Genomic DNA, 26,654 nt, shown 5'->3' with positions numbered 1-26,654 from the left:
TAGGGTCCGACCCCGGTGGAAACCGGCTGCCAGCATGAATCATAGAATCATAGAATATCAGGGTTGGAAGGGACCTCAAGAGGTCATCTAGTCCAACCCTCTGCTCAAAGCAGGACCAATTCCCAACTAAATCATCCCAGCCAGGGCTTTGTCAAGCCGGGCCTTAAAAACCTCCAAGGAAGGAATGGGCTTTCTTTGCTTTTCCAATCTATCCTAAGGGACCCTCCACGCTGTATTCCGGTTCTGGATTGTTCTGCAAAGGCTGCGCTGCAGAACATCGGCTGCTTGTATGACTCCCAGGAGAGGTAAGTTTCCAGCTGGCGGTTCATGCGTTTTTCGGAGCCACCGTGAGAAACAGGAATGCTAAAGCCAGAGACCCAGTCTTGGAGGAGTCGGGTGGGGGGCCCCTTGCAAAAACTGGAGGCCTAGGACCTAGCACTGAAGGGATAAATTGCCAGAGACTGTACAAAGGTCAGAGGTCTAGCATGCCTTGTGGATCCATGACACCCCCTATGCAAGGGTCCCCCACCCCTATGCCAGGGGGCTCTGAAGTGACATGTGGGATCTAGGAGCAGTAAGGCTGGAAGGAACCAGCCTAGAACAAGTTGGGGGCGTTGGGCCTCTCGACCTCAGGGAGCAGCCGGCTTTGTTTCTCTCTCTCTGTTTGTTTACGGTGTGTTATTGTTCTGGATTCTAAGAATAAAAGTAGCATCCCATTGCAGTCCTCCAGCAAGAGTATTCGCTGGGTGTGTATGCGGTGAACGTGGGATTAAGTAGCAGGGTAGACCTACTTCGTACCAGTGCACAGGACGGTGCAAGGTGCTGGACGACAGAGCAACAGATCCTTGTTCGGGCGGGGCGGGGGGGTTGTATGCAGCAGGTCCAAAGAGGTGAGTTGAGTCCAGAGGTGTCTAGTGGTCTCGCTCCGGGGCCCCCGTCAGATGCTCCGTCAATCCTGGCCGGGATTTTGAAGTCGGGGGCCGGATCGCTTGAGGCTGGACTGGCTTACAGCAGAAAGTCTAAGCCCTTGAGTGTTTCTTGCGCTGGGAAGTTGCGAAAGTGTTTGGTTCTTTTAGCAGCACGGGTTTGAAGTACCAGGCGGTGCTCTGCTGGCAGCCGCTCGCCAGCTAATGCAGCGGCACTAATGCTCCAGCGCGAACGAGGCTGGGGTGGAATGGGGGAGAGCCGGGCAAAAGGCAGCCTTAAAACCCGGTAGGAATCTGCTTGGCTGGGCACCGTGCCGGGGAGCTGCTGTGCAAACGGGTACTGGGGCTACCCTGGTGGACCGTGAGCTGCGGGAGCCGTCATGCAGAGAGGGCGCCGGAGGAAAGCGGGGCCTGCACCACGGCCACGGCAGCGTAAGTTACAAACAACATTCCCTGCAGCTTTCCAAAGCATGAGGCCTGGGGGAGCCGTTGGCGGTCACACTCCAGGACTTTTTGCAGTCAGATGTACAGATGTTGCATGAATGACTAAGGAGAGAGTGGGGAAAAGGGACTTCTCTTTCATGGGTAGCTCCGTGGATGTCCCAGTGCACAGAGGAGAAGATCAGATGTCGGGCTGCTTGGGATTTTGTTACACACCCTGCCACTGATTTCCTCAGTGTCCTCAGCCATGTTCTCTTCAGTTCTCTGTGCCGGAGTTGAAACAAATAGCACTTGGCGTTCACGGAGCTGCTCATCCTCCCTACCGCCTGATGTGGGCGGGGTCAGTAGCGTTCTCCCTGTTTGGCAGATGGGGAAACTGAGGCACAGAGACAGGCGGCGACTTGCCCGAGGTGACCCAGTGACGATAGGAATCTTTACCCTCCCTTGTAAAAAGGCTGCGAGATCACCAGAGGGAAGAAGGATGCTTGGGCTAAGGCAGCGTAGTGTGACCCAGGAGCCCCTACCTCTGCTACCGACCCCTTGTGTGTCCCTAGACAAGTCACCGCTTCAGGCCTTGTTTCCTCTCCCTGCAATGGGGGTGACAGTTCTGACGATACTGAGTGCTGGGAGGAGAAATCCATCAATGCCTGAGGGGTGCTGACACAGATAGTGAATGGGGGCCCGGGAAGTACGGAGATGACGTGATATCATCATCATCCAGGCAGCAGGACAGAGCCCTGCTCAGGCTTTGCCTTCTCTTGCCGGAACCCCAAAACGAGTCCTTTAATTCCGATGGCAGCCAGGGAAGATCTTCACAGCACTTAAACCTGCCTGCACATTGGGTTGCCCCAGGAGCTCTCCCTGGCTATGAGAATGGCAGTCAAAAAACGGGACCCAACCGGGGAGAAATCCTGGTTCCATTAAAATCAATGAGAGTTTTGGCTTCAGTGGGGTCAGGATTTGCCCCCAGCACTTTAAAATAACAATAAAGGCTGGTCTAGTGGCTAGAGTGTTGCACGGGGACTTAGGACACCTGGGGTTCCATTCCTCGCTCTGCCACAGATTCCCTGGGTGACCCTGATTTCAGTGGGAGTCGGGTGCCTCAATACCTTTTGAGGCTCTGGGCCTGTATCTAGCTTGTCCCTTAGTTCCCCAACTGGGGTTTCTATGTCCGCTGTGCGGTGTTGAGGGCCAGGTGAGGATACGCGTGTATATTTGAAAAGAATTCTTCACCCTGTACTACTCACAACATCTGGGACGACTAACCCCGAAAGCTGAGTTTAAACCTTATTGACGTCACGATTGAAGGCTGTTGGTGTATTTTTAGTAATTTCCCGCCAGCCATCTAGTCCGGTCAGTTTCACTAGGCTGATCGATTTCATTTCCTGATTCTCCTTCCCCAACACATCCATGTAGCAGTTTGGGACTCCAGCAGGGCCAGTGCTACGGTTTAGGCAAACTAGGCGGTTGCCTAGGGCACCAAGATTTGGGGGCGCCAAAAAGCAGTGCCCCCAATTTTTTTTTTACAGCGTTCCTACGCCCCCTCCTCGAGCGCGCGGTCGCCGCTCCACTTCTCCCACCTCCCAGGCTTGCGGCGCCAATCAGCTGTTTGGCGCCGCAAGCCTGGGAGGGGAGGAGAATTAGAGGGGGGGCGGCGTGCTCGGGGAGGAGGCGGAGCAGAGGTGAGCGGGGGTGGGGAGCTGCCGCACGGCTCCCTTGCGGGGGGAGCTGCCGCAGGGGGAGGGGTGCCTCAGGGCGGCGTGGAGCTGCTGCAGGTCTGGGGAGGGGGTGCGCAAGGTGGAAGTTTCGCCTAGGGCGCAAAACTTCCTTCCACCGGCCCTGGACTCCAGCCCCCCCCACGTGAATGTTGGGGGCTGTGATTTTCAAGGGAGTCTAAAATCTTGCCGACATTACAGCGTCGGGTTTGCAGTTGTACTGTAAGTATAGCTCCTAGTGGAGACGCAACTTATGCCAGCAGGGGAGTTCTTTTGCTGGGAGAGCTTCTATCAGTTCCCCAGATGGGACAAGCGGTCCCGGCAAAGGGACATTTTTGCACCTACACTAGGGCTTTTGCTGGCATGGCTGGGTCCGTCAGGGGAGTGATTTTTGTCACACGAGCACAGCTGCCAAAACGTTGATGTTGAGAGCAGGCCCACGGCAGTGAAGTGCTGAATGCTGGGAGCTGGATAACTAATTCCCTTAATCTCCTAGGCACTTAAACTCACCAGCGTGTTTCCTCCGAAACGCTCCCATTCCTACTGGCCAGAGTCTGCTAGGGTGACCAGATGTCCCGATTTTATAGGGACAGTCCCGATTTTGGGGTCTTTTTCGTATATAGGCTCCTATTACCCCCCCAGCCCCTGTCCCGATTTTTCACACTTGCTGTCTGGTCACCCTAGAGTCTGGGTTCCCTCAGACAGGTCTAAATCCCTCTTGAGGCACTAAAGGAATGAGCCAGATTGGCCAAAGCTCAGAGTGTCTGCTGAGAACGGCTCTTGTTCTCTCCTGTCAGTGCAGAGCAGACCCCTTTCTGGAGGGCCCTAGCTTCAGGCACGCGTTGGCCGCTGTGTTTTGCCATTGTAACCCACCCAGGCTGGCACTCTGTCCCCTTAGGGTAGGGGCTGAGCCTCTCATATGGCTTGGTGAGTTTTCTGCCGCTGTGGCTAACGGTGGGGGTCTTTTCATACAGACAATAACAGCTCCTCCTTTTAGAACCAGGAGTCCCAGGTTCGATCCCCACTGCTGATCATAGAATCATAGAATATCAGGGTTGGAAGGGACCTCAGGAGGTCCATTTAGCCCCCCCTCCCCCACTTGGGGCCAGGGGATTATGACTCTGTTCCCCTCCCCCACTTGTGCTTGCTTATTAAAGAAGACTGAAACGTAGGATTGACAGTATCCCATCTTCCCCGATTTGCTCGCAGAACAACAGTTAGGAGGAGGGTTGTGCATGGGAGCCGTGGGCAGCAGGAATTTCAGCCGCCTTTGAGAGGGACTGATAAGATATGATACGCTGAGCTCTGCTCGCCTGCTTCCGCTGAAGTCAATGGGATTTCCCCCCCCCCCCGCCCTCCCGTTAACTTCAGCAGGGCAAGGCTTGGCCCAAGCTACGTCTTGTGCAAGCACCCTGACAAGTGCCAGAGGAAAGATTCCAGGGCTTTATCTCAAATATGCCAGTGCGTACGGGGCGACAGGGGTGCTTGGAAATTACAAGTGGGTCTAAATAAAGCAGATTAGCCGACTTCAGTCCCGCCGGGTATTTACTGTTCAGCCGTGGCCCCTGACCACAAACTAACAGCGCCAGAGTCTGAAGCTGCCGTGAGTTTTAAGTCCCAGGCATCTGAGTTGGGGGAGAACCGGTAACCAGCCATTTCTTTCCCCCGCCCCATGTTTGCCAGAATCGTTCAATTGACATGTTGTATAGTGAGCCAGCTATGTGTGGAAGAGAGAGAGACCCTGCCTGCCTTCTGCTGGGTGGAATCAGAACTGTTTGACTGTGTGTCATAAGCCTTATACTGCTACTAGCTAGTGAGGATTCTCCTTTAGCTCACGTGCAAAAAGCCTGGGTTTTGGAGCTGGAGGATTTGAGTTTTAGACTAGCTGCTGCTGCTATAAAAGCCACAGTGACTGGCCTGGTAACCTCTACAACTTGCCTGAGGTGTCTACAGATTTGTTGCAATATCAAACCGAGTCCCCGTCCCTGCCTCATTCTAACCACTAGCCAATCCTGCCTTCCGGAAGTGAGATGAGACCCCAGGACTCCCAGTCCTGACACCCAGTGCCCGCCACGCCCCGGCTCTAACGACTAGTCACGGCCTCATGTTCCCCAGAGTTAAGAACAGAACTCAGGAGTCCTGCAGCCGGTTGGACTTTGCAAATACTCCTGATTGCGCCTTAAGCAACTTACACAAGTAGCCCTTTCCTCACCCCCGCAGCATTACAAAGCGGCTCACTGAGGCTCGCGTTGCCCTCGCATTGCTCCGAAAGGGGTCAGGACTTGGGGTCACTCCAGCAGCACACTCCATTGCTCGGCAAGTTAACTGCAGGGCAGCTGCCTCACTTCACATTTCCCTGCCCTGCACGAAAGCTCCCACGCCCGCTGGCTGATCAACTGGCCTGGCAGCCCCTCAGCGGTCACAGGCCCCCTTCAAGCGGGACCTGACTCCATGGGAGTCTGGAGAACGTCCCAGCTGCCCGCAATCCACCCTGGAGCTGGGATCCGGAGCCGGATCTGCACTTGCAGGCCTGCTGCTCCCTCCACCGACGGGGCCGGTCATGAACCCAGGCATGCGTGAAATGCAGCCCCAGAGCCCAACATTCTGACTTGAATTCACTGTGAATCCACTCCTACGTGAGCTGCAGCTGCTGAGTTTTACGCGCATTGGGTTTCAGCTTCTCTAAGCAGATCAGCAAAGGACATGGCTGGGTAAGGGGCTGAGAGAGGAGGTTGTTCTCCACCGCCGGTTCCTTTCGCTGACTGCCCAGCGTGGGAATGAGCTCCCTCCGGGCAGAGAAAAGCTGCAGGAGAAAGGCTGAGTGGTGAGATCTACCGGGGGACTGGGAGTCAGGATTCCTGGGGTCTCGTCCCTGCTCTGTGTAGAGTTTGTTTGGTAGCGGTCGGATCATGGGAGTCAGGACTCCAGGGTTCCATTCACGACTACTGGACAGAGTGGGGTCTAGTGGCTGGAGCAGGGGCCGGGAGTCAGGACTCCTGGGTTCTATCCCCAGCCCTGGGCGGGGACTGCATTCAGTGGTTGAGGCAGGGCACTGGGGGTCAGTGCCTTCGCTTCAGTGGGCTTCGGCTCAGGTATGAGTTCTCCCTGCTGGTTGGTGGCCACGGGTGGCTTTAGAAGCTTTGCAAACAAGGCCGATCACGGAGCGGGCAGGCATGAGGCACAAGCTCCTTAGGGCATGAGATCAAGGTTGGTTAAACCCCACAGCACCGTGGGAACCAGCCTTTCTGACTCTTCCAGCCTTTAAAATGACCCTCACTGTGTGAAATCAGCCCTGGCGGGAGGAGGAGCAAACCTCTAATTCCCACAGAACACAGCAGGGGCCTGGGAGCTGGGACTCCTGGGTTCTATTCTGAGCTCTGGGATGGGATGGGAGGGGGTTTCTTGTGGTTAGAGCAGCGGGGAGTGGGAGCCAGGACTCCTGGGTTCAATTCAAGCCTTCAGGAGACAGTGTGGTCTAGTAGTTAGAGTGAGGGATTTGGTGTTGGGGGGGCAGGGGCAGGACTCCTGGGTTCTCTCCCCCGTTCTGTAACTGCGGGTTGGAGCAGGAGAGTGGCAATCGGGCTGGATTCATGCGTGCTAGCTCTGGCTCTGTGTGACCTTGGCAAGGAACATCCCCGCCCCGTGCCTCAGTTTCCCTATCTGTGGAATGGGGCTAAGTCACAGGGGTGCCACAGGGCTCAGTTAAGATTTGTAAAGTGCAGTGGGCTCCATGGTGAGTGGAGGCTCGGGACGGACAAATCTATGCAGAATAAAGGGCTTTCAATAGGGCCCATTTCACAGCCGGGGCTCCCCTGGGAGCAGGACACGTGACGGCAGCAGCTGGAGCTCAGGGGGTTCGTGCAAGGTGGCTAGCCCCCTGGCAGGACATCCAGCCTGCCCCACCTCTTTCAAATGCTGTGGGTCTCTTTCCCCCTGAGCTTGCGCTTAGCATTGTGGGTGGCCCCGGAGCAAAACCGCCCAGTTCTCTGCTGCCCGGAGCCTCGCACGATCATTTGCACGTGAAACGCTACCGACGCCGCAAGGTGGGAATTTGACACCCGCGGGCAGGTGCGCCTGCGCGAGCCGCCGGCCGATGGGGAATCGGGGCCGCTGTGCCGCCTCTCGGTGCAGGAGGCGTTGCATTGCCTTTCAGTGCCAGCCCCGCCTCTGTTGGACCTGCAGCCCCTGGGGACCGTCCAGCTCCGGCTGGAGTTCTTTCTGCGGGCAGCTGGGACGTTCTCCAGCCTCCCGCCCCTCTCTGAAGCTCGGGCAGGAGGCCCCTTGTACTCGGCCTCTGTTCTTGGGCAGCAGCCAAGTATCCTTGGTTTCCTCCCCCCGGCCACAGCTGCCAGCGAAGGCAACTTGAGGAAGGGAAGAACTTTCAGGCCCCTTCAGCAGCCGGGTCTCGATCCCACGCAGCCTGGGAGCCACAGTCTCGCAGGGGGCAGGGTTGCCTAAAGGGTAGGGTGCGGACCTGGCACTCTGCAGACCCGGGTTCCATTCCCGGCTCTGCCACTGACCTGCCGTCACGTCGCCTCGCTGTGCCTCAGTTTCCCATCTGTAAAAGAGGGGACAGCGATAATCACTCACTTTCATGAAGTGCTCTGAGAGCCAGGGCTGACAAGAGCTAAGCTAGAAATGCAACTATGGTAATGATCACAGCTGTGGAGGGTCCGGGGGGGGGGAGGGATTTCACCCGTCTCCTTCTAGATCAGGGACCCAAGAGTGGAGTAGGAATGGATGCCACATGCAATGCCCAGTCCCAGTTTTAGAGCCCCCCCCCCCCATTCCCCCGGCATGCAAATCTGTTCTGCCCTCATCTGCATAGATGCTCCCCCAGCATGTGGTTTCTCGTCACAGGAGACATTTGCACAAGGACCTCCTTGTGGCCGGAGAGTGTTGCTGCTTGTCAGGTCTGATGCAGCGCCCCCGGCCTGGAGGAAGGACAGTGAAAAAGCCTCAACAATGTAGAGGCTGCTGTGCTGTGCAGAGAGCAAGCCATACAGCAAGCAGCCCTGTGCAAATACTGGTGCATCATGTAGCTGTTGTGCAAATGCTGCCACGTGCAGCGTGCATAAAGCAGTGACGCTTGTCGTAGCCGCTTGTGCCTCATGCAACCATGCACAAGGTGCGGCTGCACGGAGTAGCCTCTGTGCCCCTTACAACACGCAGCGGGCATAAAGCAGTCATGCAATGAGTAGCAACTGTGCAAACCCACTCGTGCACCGTGCAAAGAGCAGCCGTGCACAAAGCAGTGGTGCACTGAGTAGCAGCTGTGCAAGCCCACTTGTGCACCGTGCATTGAGCAGCCATGGCCCTGGCAGTGCTGTAGATGCAATTCCAACACGCTGACTAGAAAGACGAAATGAGCTCTGTGCAAAGGCCGGTTTCAGGGTCCCTTCCCACCCTGGGCTGTAGTCAGAGTGTGCACCCAAGGTACAAAGGATACAAAGCAGGAGCGTGTCGGGACCTGCAGCGAGGGGTCAGCCACTGCTCCATGGCTGCACTGCTGGCCGGCTCGGCTCGCTAGCAGCCTGGGGCGCTTCGCTCCTTCTTACCTCCTAGGAGCAAGCGGGGGAGGTCAGGCTCCATGGCCCAGGCCATCCCTGGCCTCTCTGCTGTCTGCCAACAAGGGGCCAGTCGTGATGACACGGACCCTCCATCGAAGGCTGAGAACAAGCAAACTCACTGTGCACAAGCTGTCGCCCCCACCCCGGGCTGGATTTGAACTCGCCACCTAAAGGAGATGGTCAGAATGAATGGCAGAATTTAGAAGGGATGTTAAACCTCCTGCTTTGGGCCTTGAGCTGAGCTCTGATAGAGACGAGGGTGAGAGCTATGGGTGCCGGGGGAGAGGGCGAATTATCCAGCCTCTGCTACTGCAGGGTTTTACATAGAGTTAGCACTTTTGAAATGCAAAAAACACCCAGCACCCATCCCCTGCACAAGGCCAGCCCTCCACAACCCAACCCCCAAGTAACTCCACAGCCTCCCCTTCAACAGCCACTTACAGTGCCTTGAGAGAGAACCCATACGGATAATACATCGCTGTCCTGTCACTCCCACGTGACTGTCTCACACGCGTGGGGCTCTTGCGTGGTGGCGGGCAGACAGCTGCCGGATTTTCCCCAGTTTTGATCTGTTATCGCTTAAACTGGGCAAGTGGGAACGCTGCCCCATCTTTAGCAGGACATGTGTTAGCTATCCCTGTGTGTTGTGATAATCACGCAAACTTTTAGACTCACGTTAAAAAAAAAAAAGCCAGATTACATTATTTTTCTGGCAACTGGCAAATCTGTAAAAAAAAAACCAGCCAGGCCGGTCAAATACCAGCTAGGGGGTAACCTTAGTTTTACACCTTCCCTGTAACAACTGGTGCTAGCCACTGTCAGAGGGAGGATCCCGGGCTAGGTGGGGCTTTGGGACTGATCCTTTCTGGTGGCGTCTGTGTTCTGATGAGGTTCTGTGTCCCATCACCCCTTTGACACCACGGTCCGTTCCTTTGGGACGTCAGCCCTAAGGGCCCCGTTGAAATCCACGGGAAGGCAGTGGGCGTTCGCACCGGGCCAATCCACTCGGCTCTGATCTCCACGCTGCTTCGTCAGTTTCCTGCCTGTGGCCACCCCCCGTGATCCTGCGTGCGTGGCTGGCCCGGACGGGCTGGTGGCTCGCATCTCCCCGCCGCTAACCTGCTGTGTGGGAGAAGGCTCTTTCCGGTGGCTGCTGCATTCTTCCTCACTTTGCTGTCATTAAATGAAGGGGGAAGCCACAGGCGTGTCGGCCAAGTTTCCCGCAGGGGAGCCTGTCACTAGCGCCAGCAGGGCCTGATTCTCCATGACGCTGCCGCTTGCACGGATGCGGAGCGAGTGTGAAACGCTGCCGGATCAGAGGGCTGGTGTGTTTCGCTCGCGTTGCACTGGTATGAACAAAAGTACAAGGTGCCGGGCAGTGGAGAGCCAGGCTGGCTCTGATGGGAGGGAGAGGGGAACGGGGCTGCATGGCTCTTGGGAATATTCTCCTGGAAGCATCTTGGGCCCAGTTCTGGTTCACACCACAGCTCCTTTGCACTGCTGGAGTGGTGTGAAGGGACACCCCTCCCTCGCCCTCCCCCCCACCGCCGGCATTGCCAGCTCCCAGGATTTCACCGGGACTCTCGCGATATTTGGTGTCTTGCTGCAGACCCCAGTTCCTGGAGTTGCGTGAATCCAGCAGACTCCAGGTATGCATTTAGTCAGAAAAGTAAGTTCCTAGCTCTCGTGGTTGCAGAGGAAAGCTTGAAAACGTGACCCGTGCAAAAGCCGGACAACACATAAAAAGAACTCCAGAGGTATAAAATCTCATGGGTATTTTTAAAGCCAATCCCATGGGTTTTTGGAAACCTGGCTTATGATTTTTTTTTAACGCTTGGGCTTGGCAGGATGGGCCTTCGTATGAATAAGCCTGAGGTTCTGAGTGTGAGTGCAAATAACTGCAGACTATGCAAGTTTTGGAGTAGAAAGGAGTCTCTCTCTGTTAAAAAGTGTTTTGACGGGTCAGGCCACAAGAACTAGGCTGGTTCACTTTGCATGGAGGATCTCTCAGAAGCAGGTTGGTGCTGGAGGATGATTCAGTAGGTGGCACATGCTTCCCTCTGAGTCAGTGGTGAATCATACCCCCAGCTTCCAGGCACTGTTTTCAGTGATGAAGAGCAAAAGTCCAGACCATTTGTGGTTATAAAAGATTCCCCGGGGCCGCCTGACCAGCTTGTGAAATCCTTGCCACACTCCTAAATTCCTAGATTGTTTTTCATTTCCTTTTGTGGAAGCAGAGAAAGAACTGACAGGAAGGGGATGCAATGCATGACAGTTCGTTAGCAAGAGTCAGGCTAACTGTAACCCTAATAACACGAGATTTGTAGAAGCGAGGATTATGTGAGGCGAGTGAGAAAGAACTGCGTGAGAAGTTGTTGCGACCTTGTGTAGATAATGTGTAGAAAATATTGTATGTAGACTAGAGTCAAAACAAGTGAGAAAAATAAGATATCACGATGGCCTAGGTATAAACAAAATGCAGCTGTTGCTTATTATTGTCTGTAATGAAAGGTATAAAGGTTTGCTGTAATTGTTTACCTGTAGAGAGACCTGTTTAGCTCTCTCCCTCTACGCAATTGTTAGAGAAAATAAAGTATCTGACTTGCTGTACCCAAACAAAAAGTGAGAACTCTGTTATTCTCTGACACTTTCTAAAAAAATTTTGGGCGGTGTTACTGTGCGCTGTTCAGACCGCTGCCACGTTCCAACCCAGAGGTGGCTGCCTTTCAATGACAGAGACTGTTGTTATTATTATCATCATTGATTACTTGTATTGCGGTAGCACCTAGGCGCCCCAGTCATGGAGCAGGACCGCACTGTGCCAGGCGCTGTACAAACACCAAACAAAAAGATGGTCCCTGCTCTGCCCTCGCAGTCTTAGTCTGTGAGACACATGCAACTGCACAGCGTATTTATCCTCTGTTTAGCAGAGCTGCGCCCCCCAATACCCTGGATCCAAAGACCCATCATGTTATGGTCATCTGATCCTAAATTGGTTATCCTGATCCACAAGATACGATGCTATATGGCCCACAGAGTGCTATGGGATCCCTCAGGCTGAAGGGCGCTATCTAGACCGTTGTGCATTTCCACACACGCCGTCAGGGCAGACAGGGTACGTTCAGTCTGCTTTTTACTTTGAATGAAACGGAGAAAGGACAAAAAACCACAGTCCCCATGGGAGGAAGAGCACGGTGCGCGTGGGCTGCTCCAGGAGGGGCTGCTCCAAATGGAACCCGGGGTGGCTGCCTCTCTGAAATGTAAAGGGCCCGGACACTGAAGACCAAGCCATATACTTCCTTACCCACTGGGTTCCTAAGCTATCCATCCATGGTATTTTTACGGCCCTGTTATTGCCGGATCTAATCTGAGCACCTCACCTTTTATTGTGAGGTGCTGTTAGCTCCATTTTGCAAATGGGGAACTGAGGCACAGAGAGGCTGAATGCCCCTAAGGTATTAAGGCACCTAATTCCCAATGGGAGTTAGGAGCCTACATACCTTTGAGGATCAGGGTGTAAGTGACTTGCCCAGCGAGTCTGTGGCAGCCAGGGAATTGAACCGAGGGCTTCCACTGGACCGTCCTTGTGCACTGACGGCTTAGAACCGTGGCTAGCTGAGGCCAAGAAGTGGTTACAGCAGTCTTGGAAGCCTGCGTGTTAAAGCAGCATTGGTGCTACTGAAATAGGGATGTGTGCTTGTACGTCCGCCGGTGGCTGAGTTAAAAGGTACATGGCAGTGGGGGAAACGCTGCTGCCAGCTTCTCCTTTTGTTCTGAGAAGAACAACAGCAATGACTCAGGCCGGATGTGTCTAACCCAGCCTCGTGCCCGGCAAGGCACTACAACCGCTCTAGACAGGAAGTGAGGTTGCCTGTCTAAATACCACCTGCTGTGGTTCGCCCTCCCGGTTGCGCGCCTTTCCTTCTTGTCACCTGTCGTTGCTCTCCGCGGCCCGAAGCAGGTGCAGGTTTTGCTCCTCCTGCCACTGACATGCAGCCACCTCTGGGGCAGAGCGCGGCAGCGGGTCTGTGCCTGCAACGATGCACGAGCTTTGCGGTGTTCTTTTGTGTTCTAAAGGAGGGGAAGCGAAAAATAACTTCCTCCACGGAGGCTTTCGGGGGGGACTTTTGCCCAAGTGGAAGTGGAGTTAGCAGGACTCATCCGGGGGGCTAGAGTTACGACCTTTAACTGCATGGACTGAGGGATACATTACTGGCCTTAACTGAGTGAAAGCTGAAGTTTTCTCTAGCCAAAGCAGGCAGAGTCCGGACAGGGGCAGTGCGAACTTCCCCCACCTGGCACACGAGGCCCCTCAGCTCTCTTCCTTACGCTGCAAGGTGTTTGGGGCGAGGACAGCTGTTTTGGGTGGTGTTTGTAGAGCCTGCAGCACCGTGGGACCCTGGCAATACGGATAAGAGAGAGCCTGGCTTGGATTGCAAGCTCCTTGCGTCAGGGGCTGTCTCTTTGGTTTGTGTTTGTACAGCGCCTGGCACGGCAATACAGCCAATAACCGCGCTGGCTGGTCGCTGCCATGCTGGACTTTATTTGAACCAACAGTCCAGCGGCCCCATCTCAGCTCCCTTCCCCAATCAAATCACACTCCCTGCCCTCTGCAGCCTGATCCTGCAAAATGTATGTTGGGCACCTTCCGCGCGGCACTTCACCTTCTCAGCACCTATTGCAACCAAAAGCCAACCTGTTTGAGGTCAGCGGGGACAAGATCGGGGCCCCAACTGCAGAAGATGGAGGGGGTGGGGAGGGAGAAAATAACGAACCCAACAAACACGTAAAGGGCCCGATCCTGTGCTCGCTCGCTCCCCTGGCTTTGCTATTCCTGATTTACACCGGGGCAAATGAAAGCAGCACAGGGCCTCGCGGCTCGTGCAAAACGCTACGGGGGTGCCAGTGCCGAGCGCTATCGGGTCAGGGCGGTTGCGATGTGCACAGGGATCGGTGACTGCGTGGTGAGCAGGGCAAACAGGGCCCCACCGCGCTGAGCTGCTGGCGGTTGGCACCGGCTTAGCCTGGGCGTCAGTGACAGTACGAGAGGTCAGGCTCGGGGTGGGGGTGGCCCTGCGCTGGTCCTGGTGTCGATCAGGAGTAACCCCACTGATGTCGATGCAACGCCAGGATCAGGCCCGTGAGGCGCCAGGCAGGGCGGCCTCCCGCCACCCATGGCCTGGGGGATCCGTGCCAACACGCGATGCCATGAGGCCTGATCACAAACAAGCCAGGCGGGCGCTAAGCCTTAGGACTGCGGCCTGCACGTGAAAGCTGGGGAAACCCACAAGCGCCGGGGTGCCACTGGGTGAGGGGCGGCTGGGTTTCTAGACAAGGGGGTGAAACGGGGAAGGACTGACTCGTGATACGTGTCTTTCTCTCCAGCCAGGCCATGCCGCCCGCGGGAGAGGAACTGAGCCTTGCCACTGACCCCAGCAGCTCAACTGGATCCCAATCGGAGCCGCACGCAGTTTCTTCCTGCTCGGCTGCTGCCTGGGTTGGGGTGTGCGTGTCAGGCGTACACCAGCTGTAGCTGGCTCGCTGGGAGGTAAGCGGTAACTATGGCAACGCGAGGAGGGTCCCCAGCAGGCTGAGGAGGGATGCGCGTCTGGGAAGGGATTTTCCTCCTCTAGATCGCAGGGAGCAGCCCGTTCCGAGCAGGTTGGTTTCCTCGCGCCGGGAGCTGCAGTAGAGTTCGGTCAGGGAATCAGAGCTAGGAGGGGACTGGGCGGGGGTTGGAGGGAGAGATCTGGGTTCCTCTCAGGTGAGGATGGGGGGCAAGCTGTTAGTACCCAGGTGCCAATCAGGAGCAGGTAAGATGCTGATGTTCTGCATTGGGGGATGACGATCGGGGGAAGGGGGGCTGTGTGGATGGGAGCTTCTGAAGACAGCAGGCAAAGGGGGGAACCCACAGCTGGCTTTTTCCAAAGGGTTTCCCAGCTGGGGAATTCATGCCGCGAAGAGCGTCGGCGCCCGGTTTCCTCCAGGAAAATCCCAGCTGCTGAAACAATGAGGAGCCCGGCGGTCAAACACGCACGTCCCCAACAGGAGCACGGCTCGGGTTAGCTGTTAATCAGGGAGCGAAACGAGGCACCGGGGACCTTTTGCTAAGCCGGGCTCCGATGTGCATTCTGGCCGCGCCTCTCCAGGGAGTTCACCGGCAGCGCCAGGGTGGGAAATCCAGAGCCAGACCCGTTTTACACGCCAAGCTCGCGCCGTTCCCCGATCGGCCGCCGGGCCCGATCCATAGCTGGTGCCAGTCGCTGCGGCTCTGTTGGCTTCGGTGGAGCCACCTCGGTGAACGCCAGCTGGCAACGCGGTCTGTGGGTTGTAAATGCACTGCAAAGGCATGAAATAACGCCTGCCCAGCGGGGCTGTTCTCAAGAGAGAGAAAGCAGCCAGCGCTGAGGGTTTTCTTCTGGAGCCCGACGCTGTGCTCGCTAATGCGCTAGATGCAGAGGAAAACAGCTGGCATAAAGCTGCCAACTCCATGGAAGTCACTCGAGCTGGGCCGCTGACTCCAATGGGGCGACACCGATTGACGCTGGCTGGGGATCTCTTCCCAAGGTTCCTGTCCCGCAGGGTTTAGTGAGAGGTGTCGAGTGGCGCGTTAGAGCCTATGGGAATGGAGGGAGGGCAGTGCCGGGGCGCGCCAGGACTGAGAGAATGATACAAATGCAAACTACCCCGAAAGAGTCTCAGAGTGCGAGCCAGGTCCTCAGCTGGGGTAAATCAGGGTTGCTGCATTCAGTTCAATGGAGCGACGGCGCTTGGCAGCAGCTGGGGATGTGGTGCTAGGTGAACGGCTGTGTGGGAACGCTGGGCTGGGAGCGGTGCTCGGCCCGGTGCAGGGTGAGGGTTAAAGAGGGACAGTCGGTTAGCGGGACTAACAGAGTGACGACCCAGAGCCCTTCGCGGATCTCTCTTCCGTCTCCATTTTTCACGGAGGTCTTCGCTGCCCAGGCCCTTGGTTCTGGGGCTGCAGGTGTCAGTAGCTCTTAAAGCGCTGTCTACACAATCCTCAGCGCTTGACGTACCTGAGCTGATCCCTCCAGTGCATCCCCTGCTGGGAGGCTGGTCAGTGAGGAAACTGAGGCACGGCTAGGGGACGTGATTTGCCCCAAGACCACAGACGGGGAGTTGAAGTAAGAGCAGAAAGAACTCAAGGGATCCTGGGTCCCTCTCCTGAGCTCAGACCACTACACCACGCTCCTGTCTTTCGCCCTCTCCCTCTCCCAAGAAGCTTTGCCTTCTCGTCTGTCAATCTCTAGTCTGGAAAAAACCCACTAGGCTGGGAACGTAGGGCCAGAACCTCACCTGGTGTCCATTGGAGACACCGGGGCCAGATCCCTAGCGGGTGTAAACAGCAGCGCTGCATTGGAGTCGGTGGCCTAATATTTATTAAACAGACAATGTAATCTTCATTGGATAGGATGGAGGAGACCACAGATGGAGGGATATGGATGGATAGATACGGATGGATGGATGGATGGATGGATGGATACAGATGGATGAATGGATAGAGGGGCATGGATTGATGGGGATGGATGGATAGAGGGATATGAAGGGACACGGATGCATAGAGGGGTATGGAGGGACACAGATGGATGGATAGATGGAGGAATGGACGAGCTTGTTTGGAGATAGATTGATCAGGTAGCTAGGAACCCAGGGGGCTGCTGCCTTCTCTGGGAATCACAGTTTCAGCATCTGGGAATTACCTGCAATGCTCAGACAGGGCGGGGTCTCTCCTCGCCATCTCCTCCAGATGAGAGTGTCTGTAATTCCCCAGCGTGGCTGGCTCCACCCGGGTTTGGGGTGCGCCCAGCTGGGCTGCTAGCTCTGTGATAAAGAGGGCCGGACAGATCATCTCTCTCTGGCACTGGTGGGGAAGGTGGGGAGAACCAGGAGAAGAACCCCCTGCTGTCATTCTCCGTGGGAGGCTGGGCAGGCAGCGAGAAAGCACCTGGTGGTTTTATTCCCAGCCTAGAGACCTGGAAAGAAGCCGCTGTTTCCCACCCGTTGGAAAGATAAAGCCAGGGATAGGGGGGAGGTCCATGCTGATCAGCTGCAGACCTGCAGGTGCCGGCATCAGGCTGCAGCAAATCCACTGATCTGGGGGGAAGGGCAGCCAGGGAGGAGGGGGGAAGGGGAGGAATCTGTCTCTAGGGGGCTGAGATTTCTTCCTGTGCAGAGAACCCAGACCCCCAGTCCCTCGGTGACTGAAGCGTGTGCATTCATTTTGTGCTGGTCCCTCTTAACCCCAAGGCAGCACACATCTGGCGGGTAGCGCTACATCATGTAATGCCGGTATAAAAGGGCCCCTAGAATGGGGCGGGGGGCATTAACCCTTTCTGCCTCTCTGCGACAGTTTCCTGTCACTGCCACAGGTTCCCTCCCTGCAGTGGATCTGAGAGGGATCCAGGCAGCAAAACTGGTTCTGGACTTCGACCACCCCAGCCTTTCGAGGGTGTTTGGGGTGCAGAAGCTTTGGCCTTAAACTATCTTGAATAATTTTGTATCAGCTGCAAACTTTGCCCCTTCATTTCCACTCCCTTTTCCAGATCATTTAAGAATATATGGAACAGCACTGGTCCCATTATAACCCTTGGGAGAATCCTGTTGTTTACCTCTCTCCATTGTGAAAACTGACCATTTATTCTTACCCTTTGTCTCCCATCTTTCAACCAGTCACTGATCCATGAGAGGACCTTCCCTCTTATCCCATGACTGCTTAGTTTTCTTATGAGCCTTTGGTGAGGGACCTTGTCAAGGGCTTTCTGAAAGTCCAAGTACAGTATATCCACTGGATCATCCTTATCCACCAGCTTGTTGACGCTCTCAAAGAATTCTAATAGATTGGTGAGGCATGATTTCCCTTTACAAAAGCCGTGTTGACTCTTCCCCAACAAATCACGTTTATCGATGTGTCTGATCATTCTGTTCTTTATTGTAGTTTCTACCAGCTTGCCTGGTATTGAAGTTAGGCTCACCGGTCTGTAATTGCCAGGATGGCCCACGGAGCCCTTTTTAAAAATTGGCAATACATTAGCTTCCTTCCACTCATCTGGTACAGAGACTTGTTTCAGAGAAAGATTCCATACCACAGTTTGTAGTTCTGCAATTTCACATTGGAGTTCCTTCAGAACTCCTGACTGAATACCAGCTGGACCTCGTGACTTAATGTATCCATATGTTCTAAAACTTCTTCTGTTGACACATCGCTGTGGGACAGGACTTTCGATTTGTTGGCCACAAAGGAGATCTCTGATGATGTGGGTAACTCCCCCACATCCTCGTCAGGGAAGAGCGATGCAAAGAAACAATTTACCTTCTCTGTAATGGCTTTGTCCTGCTTGGGTGTTCCTTTAACATCTTGGTCGTCTAGTGGTAGGGTGACCAGATATCCCGACTTTATAGGGACACTCCTGATTTTTGGGTCTTTTTCTTATATAGGCTCCTATTACCTCTCACCCCGTGTCCTGATTTTTCACACTTGCTGTCTGGTCACCCTATCTAGTGGCCCCACTGCCTGTGTGCCGGGCTTTCTGCTTCTGATGTACTTAAAAAAAAAAATTGTATGGTTAGCTTTTGCATCTCAAGTTGCTTCTCAAATTCCTTCTTGGCCTGCCTTGTACTTTTACACGTAACCTGCTGGAGTTCCTATTAGCCTCGCTGGGATTTGATGTCCAAATTTTAAAGGGGGCCTTTTTGCCTCCAGTGGCCTCTGTTACTCAGCTACTCCGCTGTGGTTGCCTGGCATTCGTTTGGTCCTTTTCCTGTTTGTTCTGATTCAGGGGGTGCGCCTCTGTTATGGTGGTTTTAAGGAGCTCTCATGCTGCTTGCAGGCATTTAACCCTCGTGCCAGCTCCACACGGGTCAGGGAATCCACCTGTGTATGGGGGATTCTTGGGGTGCCTCTTCCACCCACTTTAAGGCCCCTGGGTCTGCCGGAGGGGTCCTACCATCACTGAGGACGAAGCCTCCTCCACCCACCCCCCCACTCCATTTGTGGCTCGGGACCAGTGCAGAACAATGGGACTAATTTAAACCTCCCTGGGGCCTTGTTTCTCAGCCAACGGCTCCAGGGCAGAGTAACCTAGTTTCTGTGTGACAAGGAGCTTTCTGTCCCGGCCGAATAGCGAATGCAGGGGTCCCCCCCCTCCTTCCCAGAGTTCAGACAATGCGCTCAACCTCACACGTCCCTGCGATCGGCTCCTCAAAGGGGAAATCTGGCCCACAGCCGTTCTCATGTCAAAGCCAGCTAGGGCTATATGCCCCTTTCCTGGAACCTCAAAGCTCCATGCCTAACGAGCTGCTACCAGTCGGCTAAGGCAGGTGAGCAAGGTGCCTTGATCCTCAGTCATTTCCTTCTGATCCGTGAAGGGCATTTCCCATTCGGGGCAACAAAATGTAGTGTATAAAAATGAGGTAGTATCCCTTTAAATAGTGTGTGAGCCCCATAGTGGCGCTCACCGTGTTCCGCGCGCTAGAACCCAGCTGGTATGCAAAACTATTTAAAGAGACACGAACCAATTCTGATACACCACATGCAGAAGGGGAACAGCCCGCTTGTTCCTGCTCTGGAAAGATGATCCGAGGTGGAAGCATCGGGCCGTTCCCTGCAGACCCGATGCCGCGGAGAGGCAGTTCATCAGGGAAATGGCTTGGATCTCTAGCACCACGGGGAAATGGCCGGGAATGGGCAGCTCCAAACAGTTTTGGTGGGATGGGGGGTGAAGTGGGAGGATCTAAAAGTGCTGCCTAAGGGTGAGAATTCTCCCCCATTTTATTAGGGGAAACTGAGGCACTAAGCATTTTTAATGTGGTCTAGTGCTTGGAGCAGAGGATTGGGAATCCGGACTCCTCACTTTCCTTGTGCTTAGAGCAGGGAGGATGGGCGTAAGGGATCCTGGGTTGTAGCTTTGGCTCTGGGAAGGGAGTGGGGTCTAGTGGTTACAGCAGGGAGCTGGGACTCAAGACTCCAGGATTCTACACCTGCCTCTGGCAGGGGAAAGGCATGAGAATCAGGACTCCTGGGTTCCATCCCCAACTCTGCTACTGACTCACTGTGTCGCCATGACCACGTCCCCACCTCCATCCAGGCACGAGTGCGGAACACTGGTGAAAAAAGAGTTTGAATGGGCGGAATGAAAGTTCAAGGTGTTGGCTGGGATTGGTTTGATCCTGGGTGTAGCTTGCAACAGTCTCCCAAGACGAGGACTAGGAGCTTGTGCTGCCAAAAGATAAGGAGCGAAATCCTGGCTGCCTGGAAGTCAGCGGGAGTTTTGGAACAGTGCCGGAATCCCACCCGGGGCGTGTCCTGACCTGAACGTTCTGAGATCAAACAAGACTTTTTGCACCTTTCCCACCAAAAACCCACCGAGTCTTGTTAAAAGACCCTTACGGGGTTTGAGTAGCCTAATGCTGGCTTCCAGGAGCCTGCTGCCTGCCTCCCTTTCCCCGCCTGTGCATTGCAATGCTAAGACGTGTCTCCCACACACAGCTGTTGAGAAACTTGCTGACTTTGTGGAAAGGGCTCTGAGGCCCTGAAATGACAGAGGCCAGAGAATGGCCAGGGATCATTAGGGGGGTTGGGAAAGTAATGATGCTTTACAGCTTCTAACTGAGCCCTTTTGAGAGGTTGGATGATCCCCATTTTATTCCTGGGGAAACTGAGGCACGGAGCGGTGACATGACTATCCCCTGGCCACACAGCAGCAGACTGGCCAAGCCAGGCAAAGAACCTAGGAGTCCTGCCTTTCATTCCTCTGCCTTAACCACAATGTTATGCTTATTATGCAAGAAAATCCGCGTTCTGGGTGTGTTTTGCTAGACCAAGATGGTTCTTCCCATGGGTCTCAAGAGAGAGGGCCTGGTTCTTATTTACACTGGCTACTACTAGTAAAAAAATCTGTGTATAAAGGAGACCTAAGATCTGAAAACCAAAATATTTCAAGTTGGAAATGTTGTCGCAGTTGTATTTCAGTGGCCTCATATCCTCTATTCTTCTTTACGGGGTGTGCTCCCTGGCCAGACTACATCTCCTATAATGCACCAGGGGCAGGGGCTCCCGCGATAAACCCCTCCCCTCTCCAAGCGGGGGACACTGTGATGCATCATGGGAGATGTAGTCCAACCGGGGAGCCTGGCCTATAAAGGAGAGTGGGAGCATGCGGCAGCTGGACTACGACCCCCATGAGGAGCTACGGCAGCGTTTCCAAATCAGCGTTTTTTAGGATTTAAATATCTGCTGAAAATTGACTCCCTCCCCCCCCTTGTGGGGAAAAAAATTCCCAATTGTTTTCATTCAGCTCTAGCGAAGGAGCCTTAAGGCCCATGAGAATCAGGCCCAGAATTGGTCTCGATCGAGCAGACATGCCAAGGCTGCAGTGGCACGGAGTGCCACGGGCTGGGGGTGGAGGCGTTAGCTGGCCACACCCACTGCTGGGCAGGTGTCCAACCCGTGCTTTGTTTCTACAGGGTGGTTTTCCACCCTTCTGCTCTCCAGCCCTTTCTCCAGTTTCTTCTTCCTGTTTAATTTGCAGCTGATGACAGATCCAGCTGTTGCAGCTGGGCGAATAGGCAGGTTCACTCCAAATCACACCCACACACCTGGATGCTCTCCCAGGGCCCTAGGTTGCAACCGAGGCGCTGTAGATATCTGGGGAAGTGCTGCAAAGGAGCTCTGATCAGGGTAACAGCCGGGGCACTGCTGGGCAGGGCGAGATCCCGCCGGCCCGAGCAGTGTCTCTGCCTCCTCCGTCACAGACCGAGCACCCGGATCAGCGCAGCTAACTCATTGAAACCCAGTTCTTGGGAAAGGGGCAGTTCCATTTTATGGCTTCTCGCAGCTCGCCAGCAATGGCTGAGTGGAAAGGGAGTGAGGTCCGGGAGCCAGGACCCCTGGGTCCTGTTCCCAGCTCTGGGGAGAATGTGATCTAGCGGTTAGAGTGGATGAGGACTCCTGACTTCTGTGCCCTGTTCTGGGGAGGCATGTTTAGCCAAGCAACGGAAAGTTGGGACAGCTGGGTTCTCTTCCAGTCTCTGGGAGAGTCTTGTCTAGTGGTTAGAGTTTGGAGGACCAGTAGCCTGCCCACCTGGGTTCTAGTCCCAGCTCCTCTTTTGACTCTCTGTGTGACTTTGAGCAGGTCGAGGCGCGGCTCTGTGCCTCAGTTTCCCTATCTGTAAAATGGAGCTAATGATCCCTGCCTCGAGGACTGCTGAGGGTTGTCAGCTAGCAGTGCCTTTTTGGGAAAGGCCAGCAGCAACCCCCCTGGTACAGCTCTCCCTGCGTTCAGCACGCTCCTGGTAAAGGCTTTGGGTGGAAGATGAATTCAACTCCAGATGTGCTTAGACAGACAGCTTGTAAATAACAGTGTACTTGAAAGTGCGTGGCGGAGAATTGGGAGGGGCCTGGGCTTATGCGCTGGCCTGTTAGTGTTAATACAATGGTCGTAATGAACCATAAATACTTACGGGTAGCGCGTCTCTGAGCCTCGCAGTAGTCGGCTCACCCAGGGTGAGGGATTTTGTTACTTTGGGTGGGCGAGTAACATTTCCCATCATCGTGTCTAAGGCCAGGTCTGTCCCCGGGGCTGCTGCCGGCACAGCTCTGTCGGTCAGGGGCATGAAGAGCTATGCTGGCAGGAGCCGATAGAGGAGATGCAGCTATACCAGCCCAACTGCGCTTTGTACTGGGATCGCTTATTTTGCCCAGGGTGGGGGGTGAGGGGGTGGAATAAGCTAGGCCAGAAAAAAAATCAGGTGTGCTGGTACAGCTGCATCCGATCTAGATGCGTTTTGTCTGTGTAGACCTGGCCTGAGACTGGAGAGATTTGGTTTCTGGCTTGATAAACATTCATTGTGCAGCTTCAAGGGGCTGTGTTGGCAGTCGCTGACCCTCAGAAGGCAAGCACCATCATTATCCTGGTCGTACAGATGGGGAAACTGAGGCACGGACTGGCTATTTCCTTGCCCCAGTTCACACAGTGGCAAAGCTGAGAAGGGAGTCCAGGAGCTGTTAGTTCCACTCTAACCACTAGACAACATTCCCCTCCCAAAGTCAGGAATAGAACCCAGGGGTTCTGACTCCCAATGCCCCCCCCAGCTCTAACCACTAGACCCCACTCCCCATCCCAGAGTCAGGCATAGAACCCAGGCGTCCTGACTCCCAGTCCCCCCGCTTTAACTTCTAGCCCACATTTTCTCCCAGAGCTGGGAATAGAACCCAAGCATCCGGGCCCCCATTCCTGCTCCATCCGCTGGGCCACACCACCTCCTTTAAAAGCTCTTGTTTCCTACCGAAGCAACCACCCAAGGAAGCTGCTTCCTGCCTGGCTGAGGGGAGCAGGGAAGGTCCCTGGAGCTGTCAGGACGCGTTGGGGAGGCTGGACTTTCTGGTTCCCTGACTCACTGTGAGTGACACTGATCTAGCCGTGCCCTTCCCCTCCCCAGCCCAGGCAGCTGCCAGCGTGAGCTAGAGACTTGAAACAGCCTCAGCTCCCCGGCCCTAGTGTTGGACAGGAGCCCGGGAGGGGAAGGAACCGAAGCCACGTCTGGGAGCCGAGTGAACCCAGGAGCCAGCCCCTCCAGCTGGAGCTGGGCTGGTCATTCCAAGCCAGTGGGTCCAGAGGCCACCCCAGGACGTCTCCGATGGGCACCGAGCACTGGGCAGCGAGTCCATCCACCCGGCGCTGGGGAGATCTACCGGGGGCTTAGCTGCCAATGGATGGTGCTGGCCGAAGGTCTGCGCTAATTCTGCCCATGCCCTCTGACCTCAGCCCCAGGAGAGGTAATTTCGTTGGAGAATGAGCAGCTAGGTCCCGCTCTGCAGGGATCCGAGGCAGAGCTCGGGGGGCGCTGGACCGGGAGCGGCTCTGCGTTGGGTGCTGAGAGCGGAATCTCTTCTACGGTAGCGGCAGGCAAGGGGATCCGGGAGCGGGGATAGAGAGGGGACTTGAAGGGGCTTCCACTCTCTGCTAGAAACACGGGGCAGGAGGGCACTTTCATAGCTGGTACTCGAAGGGAGGGTTTGTTTGTTTTCTTTCTTCTTTTTAAAAATCCCTCCTCCCCACAGTGCACCCCCGCAGCGTCAGGCACTGGGTCCTGTCCCTCGCTAGCACGTGGTCTGTGTGTACAGCTTGGGGTCTGGGCGTCGCCTTCCTGGTCTACAGGCCAGTCCTTGCTGGCATAAGCGCCCTGCAGTTACCCCAGGGCTGCACTTGTCCCCCCCACTCCCCCGGTTTATTAGCTGCCGTTTATGCAGACGAGAGAACAAGGTTCAAAGTTGCAAGGCGGGGTGAGGCTGCCACTCGGTGGAGTAACAAACAGCTCAGGTGGGGGAATACCTCTTTTGCCCAGCGCCGGGACAGTAGGGCCTAGCCGGGGCACTGGGGGTGGGCACCGAGGTATGTTCCTACCCTGCATTTCAGGAGTTGGGGAGGTTCTAGGAGTGGCTGTGAGCACGGCCAGGGTCAGCGCAGGGTGGGATCATTTCCCGCCCCACGCCTCGTCCCCGGGGGAGCCGCACGAGCGCAGCGCCCCACATTTCACAACCTCCTATTTCCCCACCGTTTCCAGCAACAGGCGCAACGTCTCGGCTTAGCGGCTGTGGGTGCTGCAATCTGGCTGGGGTGAGGAGGAGGAGGAGGAAGGGTTGTGTGTGGAGCCAGCGTTGGGGCCCGGATCGGCCTGTCACTCAGCTGTCGGTGGCTTTCGAGCTCCACTCTCTGGAGGACGTGGGGAATTTGCCACCTCCTGGGAGTCCCTGATGCAAATGCCTGCCTCTGTTTTTAAGGCCCGGCTTGACAAAGCCCTGGCTGGGATGATTTAGTTGGGGATTGGTCCTGCTTTGAGCAGGGGGTTGGACTAGATACCTCTTGAGGTCCCTTCCAACCCTGATATTCTATGATTCTATGATTCTATGACCCAGCCCCCAACAGCGCCCGGCAGTTCTGCTAGGTGTTTCTGAAATGCTGGGGCTGCCGGGCTCACGCGAGGGAGGGGCCACAAGGCCTGATCTGAAGCCCCCCCCAGGGTTGTCAGTGGAAAAGCTCCCACTGGCTTCAGCCGGCTTTGGATTGGGGCTTGGATCTGGCCCAAAATATCATCAAGGCCAGTAACACACATTCCGCAACCCTTTGGGGAGGGCGAGCGGGATCCGGGCAGCTTGGCCATATGGTCTCCATAAAGGGTTCCCCGCCCCCGAAAAGAGCGTGAGCAATGAATCGAGCGACCGGGGGGAGGAGAGGGATCAGGTTTCGGGAGCGAGGGGAGGGATGGCAGAGAGGGGCTCGGGATGTGACGAGGACAGGAACGCTTTGTAAGCATCTGCTGGGGGGGGGGGTCCTGCCCCGGGCACCACTACAGGGAGAATTAGTCTGGGTGCAAAGACACCACCCATCAGCACCAACCTGAGCTAAAAGAGTTGCCCCATCAACTGGCAGCAGCAGTAGGCTCTTATCTTGCATGTGGACTGGAGGGGACATGCGTGACACGCCCACCCAGCATAAGGGGCGTGGCTGGAGTGCTGTGAGCTCTTCCTTGATTCCCAGGGCCCATAGAGGACAGAGCATAAGTTAGAGCAGCCTTGAGGCTGCTCCAATTGATACAGGGGGAGCCTGCACAATCCCAGAACATGAGGGGTGCAAAGGCTTAAAGGCACCTCCCGCATCCATCTTGTCCCAGCAGCAGGAGCCGAACCGCCGAGAATCAAGCCCCGCGAGGCTTCTCCTCGGCAGCTCCTGCCGCCTGGGTCAGCCTCCCTGTATCACTGTGGCCCCATCCCAGCCCTGCTCTCAGCTGGAGAGGCTTCTTTCCTCCCTGACGCTGCGGCTGCCTGCGGGGCTCCCGTGCTGGCACGAAGGGGCAGAAAGCCCTGTCCCCGGTGAAACATGACTGCGCACGGCCCTCTCCCCAGCCTAGCGCTTCCGCTGCAGGTCGGAGGCTGGGGCTGGTTCTCTTTCATGTGGTTACCTCGCTCGCTTCAACCATCTCTTCCCCTCCCTCCCCACTCTGCTTTCTTGACAGCTCAAGAGCTGGGGCCGGGTCCTTGCAGATTTCACCGAAGGCCTCACCCTTTGCCGATAACCAGCCATGCCCGACCGGGCGCTCTGCTTCCTGTGCAGTTTGGTGATGCCTGCCGCCTTCCTGTGCGCAGATCTGCTTCCCAGGGTCACCTTCCCAAGAGGTGAGCAAAGGGGGATTGGGGGGGGGGGGGGAGAAAGAAGGATGGATGGATGAGAAAGCAAGAAAAGAGGGGTGGCGGGAAGGAAGGAAGAAAGGAAAAGAAGAGTGCAAAGACAGACAGATGGGCCTGGACGGACAGAAGGCAGAGAGACTAAATAAAACGGAGAAAGCCAAGCGAGAGAGACCGTTGGAAGGAGGAAATGAAAAAGGGGTTAAAGGAAGAGAAAGAGAGAGCTGCGCCCCTCCGAATCGCCCGCTGTCAGCCTCCCAGGCCCGGGGAGGGGCACGGGGCGCCGGTAGAGGGAGAGGCTCCTTGCCTGTAGCCGGGACTGGGAGGGGTGAGAAATGGCGGGGAGCGAGGGGGTGCGTCTCCCGTCTCCCTGTCGATGCGGCACACGTAAAGAGCAGGGCTCTAGTCTCGGAAGCTGCTTTTCCCCTGCGAGGGGAGAAGGGGATTAGGGTGACCAGATGTCCCGATTTTATAGGGACAGTCCCGATTTTTGGGTCTTTTTCTTATATAGGCTCCTATTACCCCCTACCCACTGTCCCGATTTTTCACATGTGCTGTCTGGTCACCCTAAAGGGGATGAAGGCAGGTGCGTCGGAGGCAGGCTGGGGCAGGGGAAGATGTGAGTTCAGATCCTGAACTCTACCCCCGCGGCCTGGCTTGGGGCATTGCGGGCCAAATATTGAACCCTGCGGCGTGATCCGGGGCCCGCGGATTCAGTGGAAAGGCTGCTGGTGGGCTGTGGATTAGAGCCAATGGGTGCCCACAGGGCCATGCCGAGCCAGCCTCGCTCACACGACCTCCA

The 26,654-nt window shown here is 55.7% G+C and overlaps 1 protein-coding gene across 4 annotated transcripts in view; it reads left to right on the top strand.

Moving 5' to 3' along the window:
• The first annotated feature begins 164 nt into the window (after nucleotides 1-164).
• The window catches only part of SEMA4A (semaphorin 4A), a 46,633-nt gene continuing 20,143 nt past the window's right edge, over nucleotides 165-26,654 (top strand). Inside the window, exons 1-3 of one of the 4 annotated variants that reach the window (XM_005280703.5) lie at nucleotides 165-305; nucleotides 14,038-14,200; nucleotides 25,684-25,843. In XM_005280703.5, the coding sequence (XP_005280760.2) occupies nucleotides 25,750-25,843 (94 nt within the window). In that variant the 5' untranslated portion in view covers nucleotides 165-305; nucleotides 14,038-14,200; nucleotides 25,684-25,749. The other 3 variants (XM_005280704.5, XM_005280702.5, XM_042843290.2) reach the window with 3 other exon arrangements.

Source organism: Chrysemys picta, chromosome 20 (genome assembly GCF_011386835.1).
Source record: "Chrysemys picta bellii isolate R12L10 chromosome 20, ASM1138683v2, whole genome shotgun sequence".
NCBI lineage: Eukaryota > Metazoa > Chordata > Testudines > Emydidae > Chrysemys > Chrysemys picta.
The sequence above is the reverse complement of the archived record's forward strand: the minus strand, read 5'-3'. Positions and strand labels throughout refer to the sequence as shown.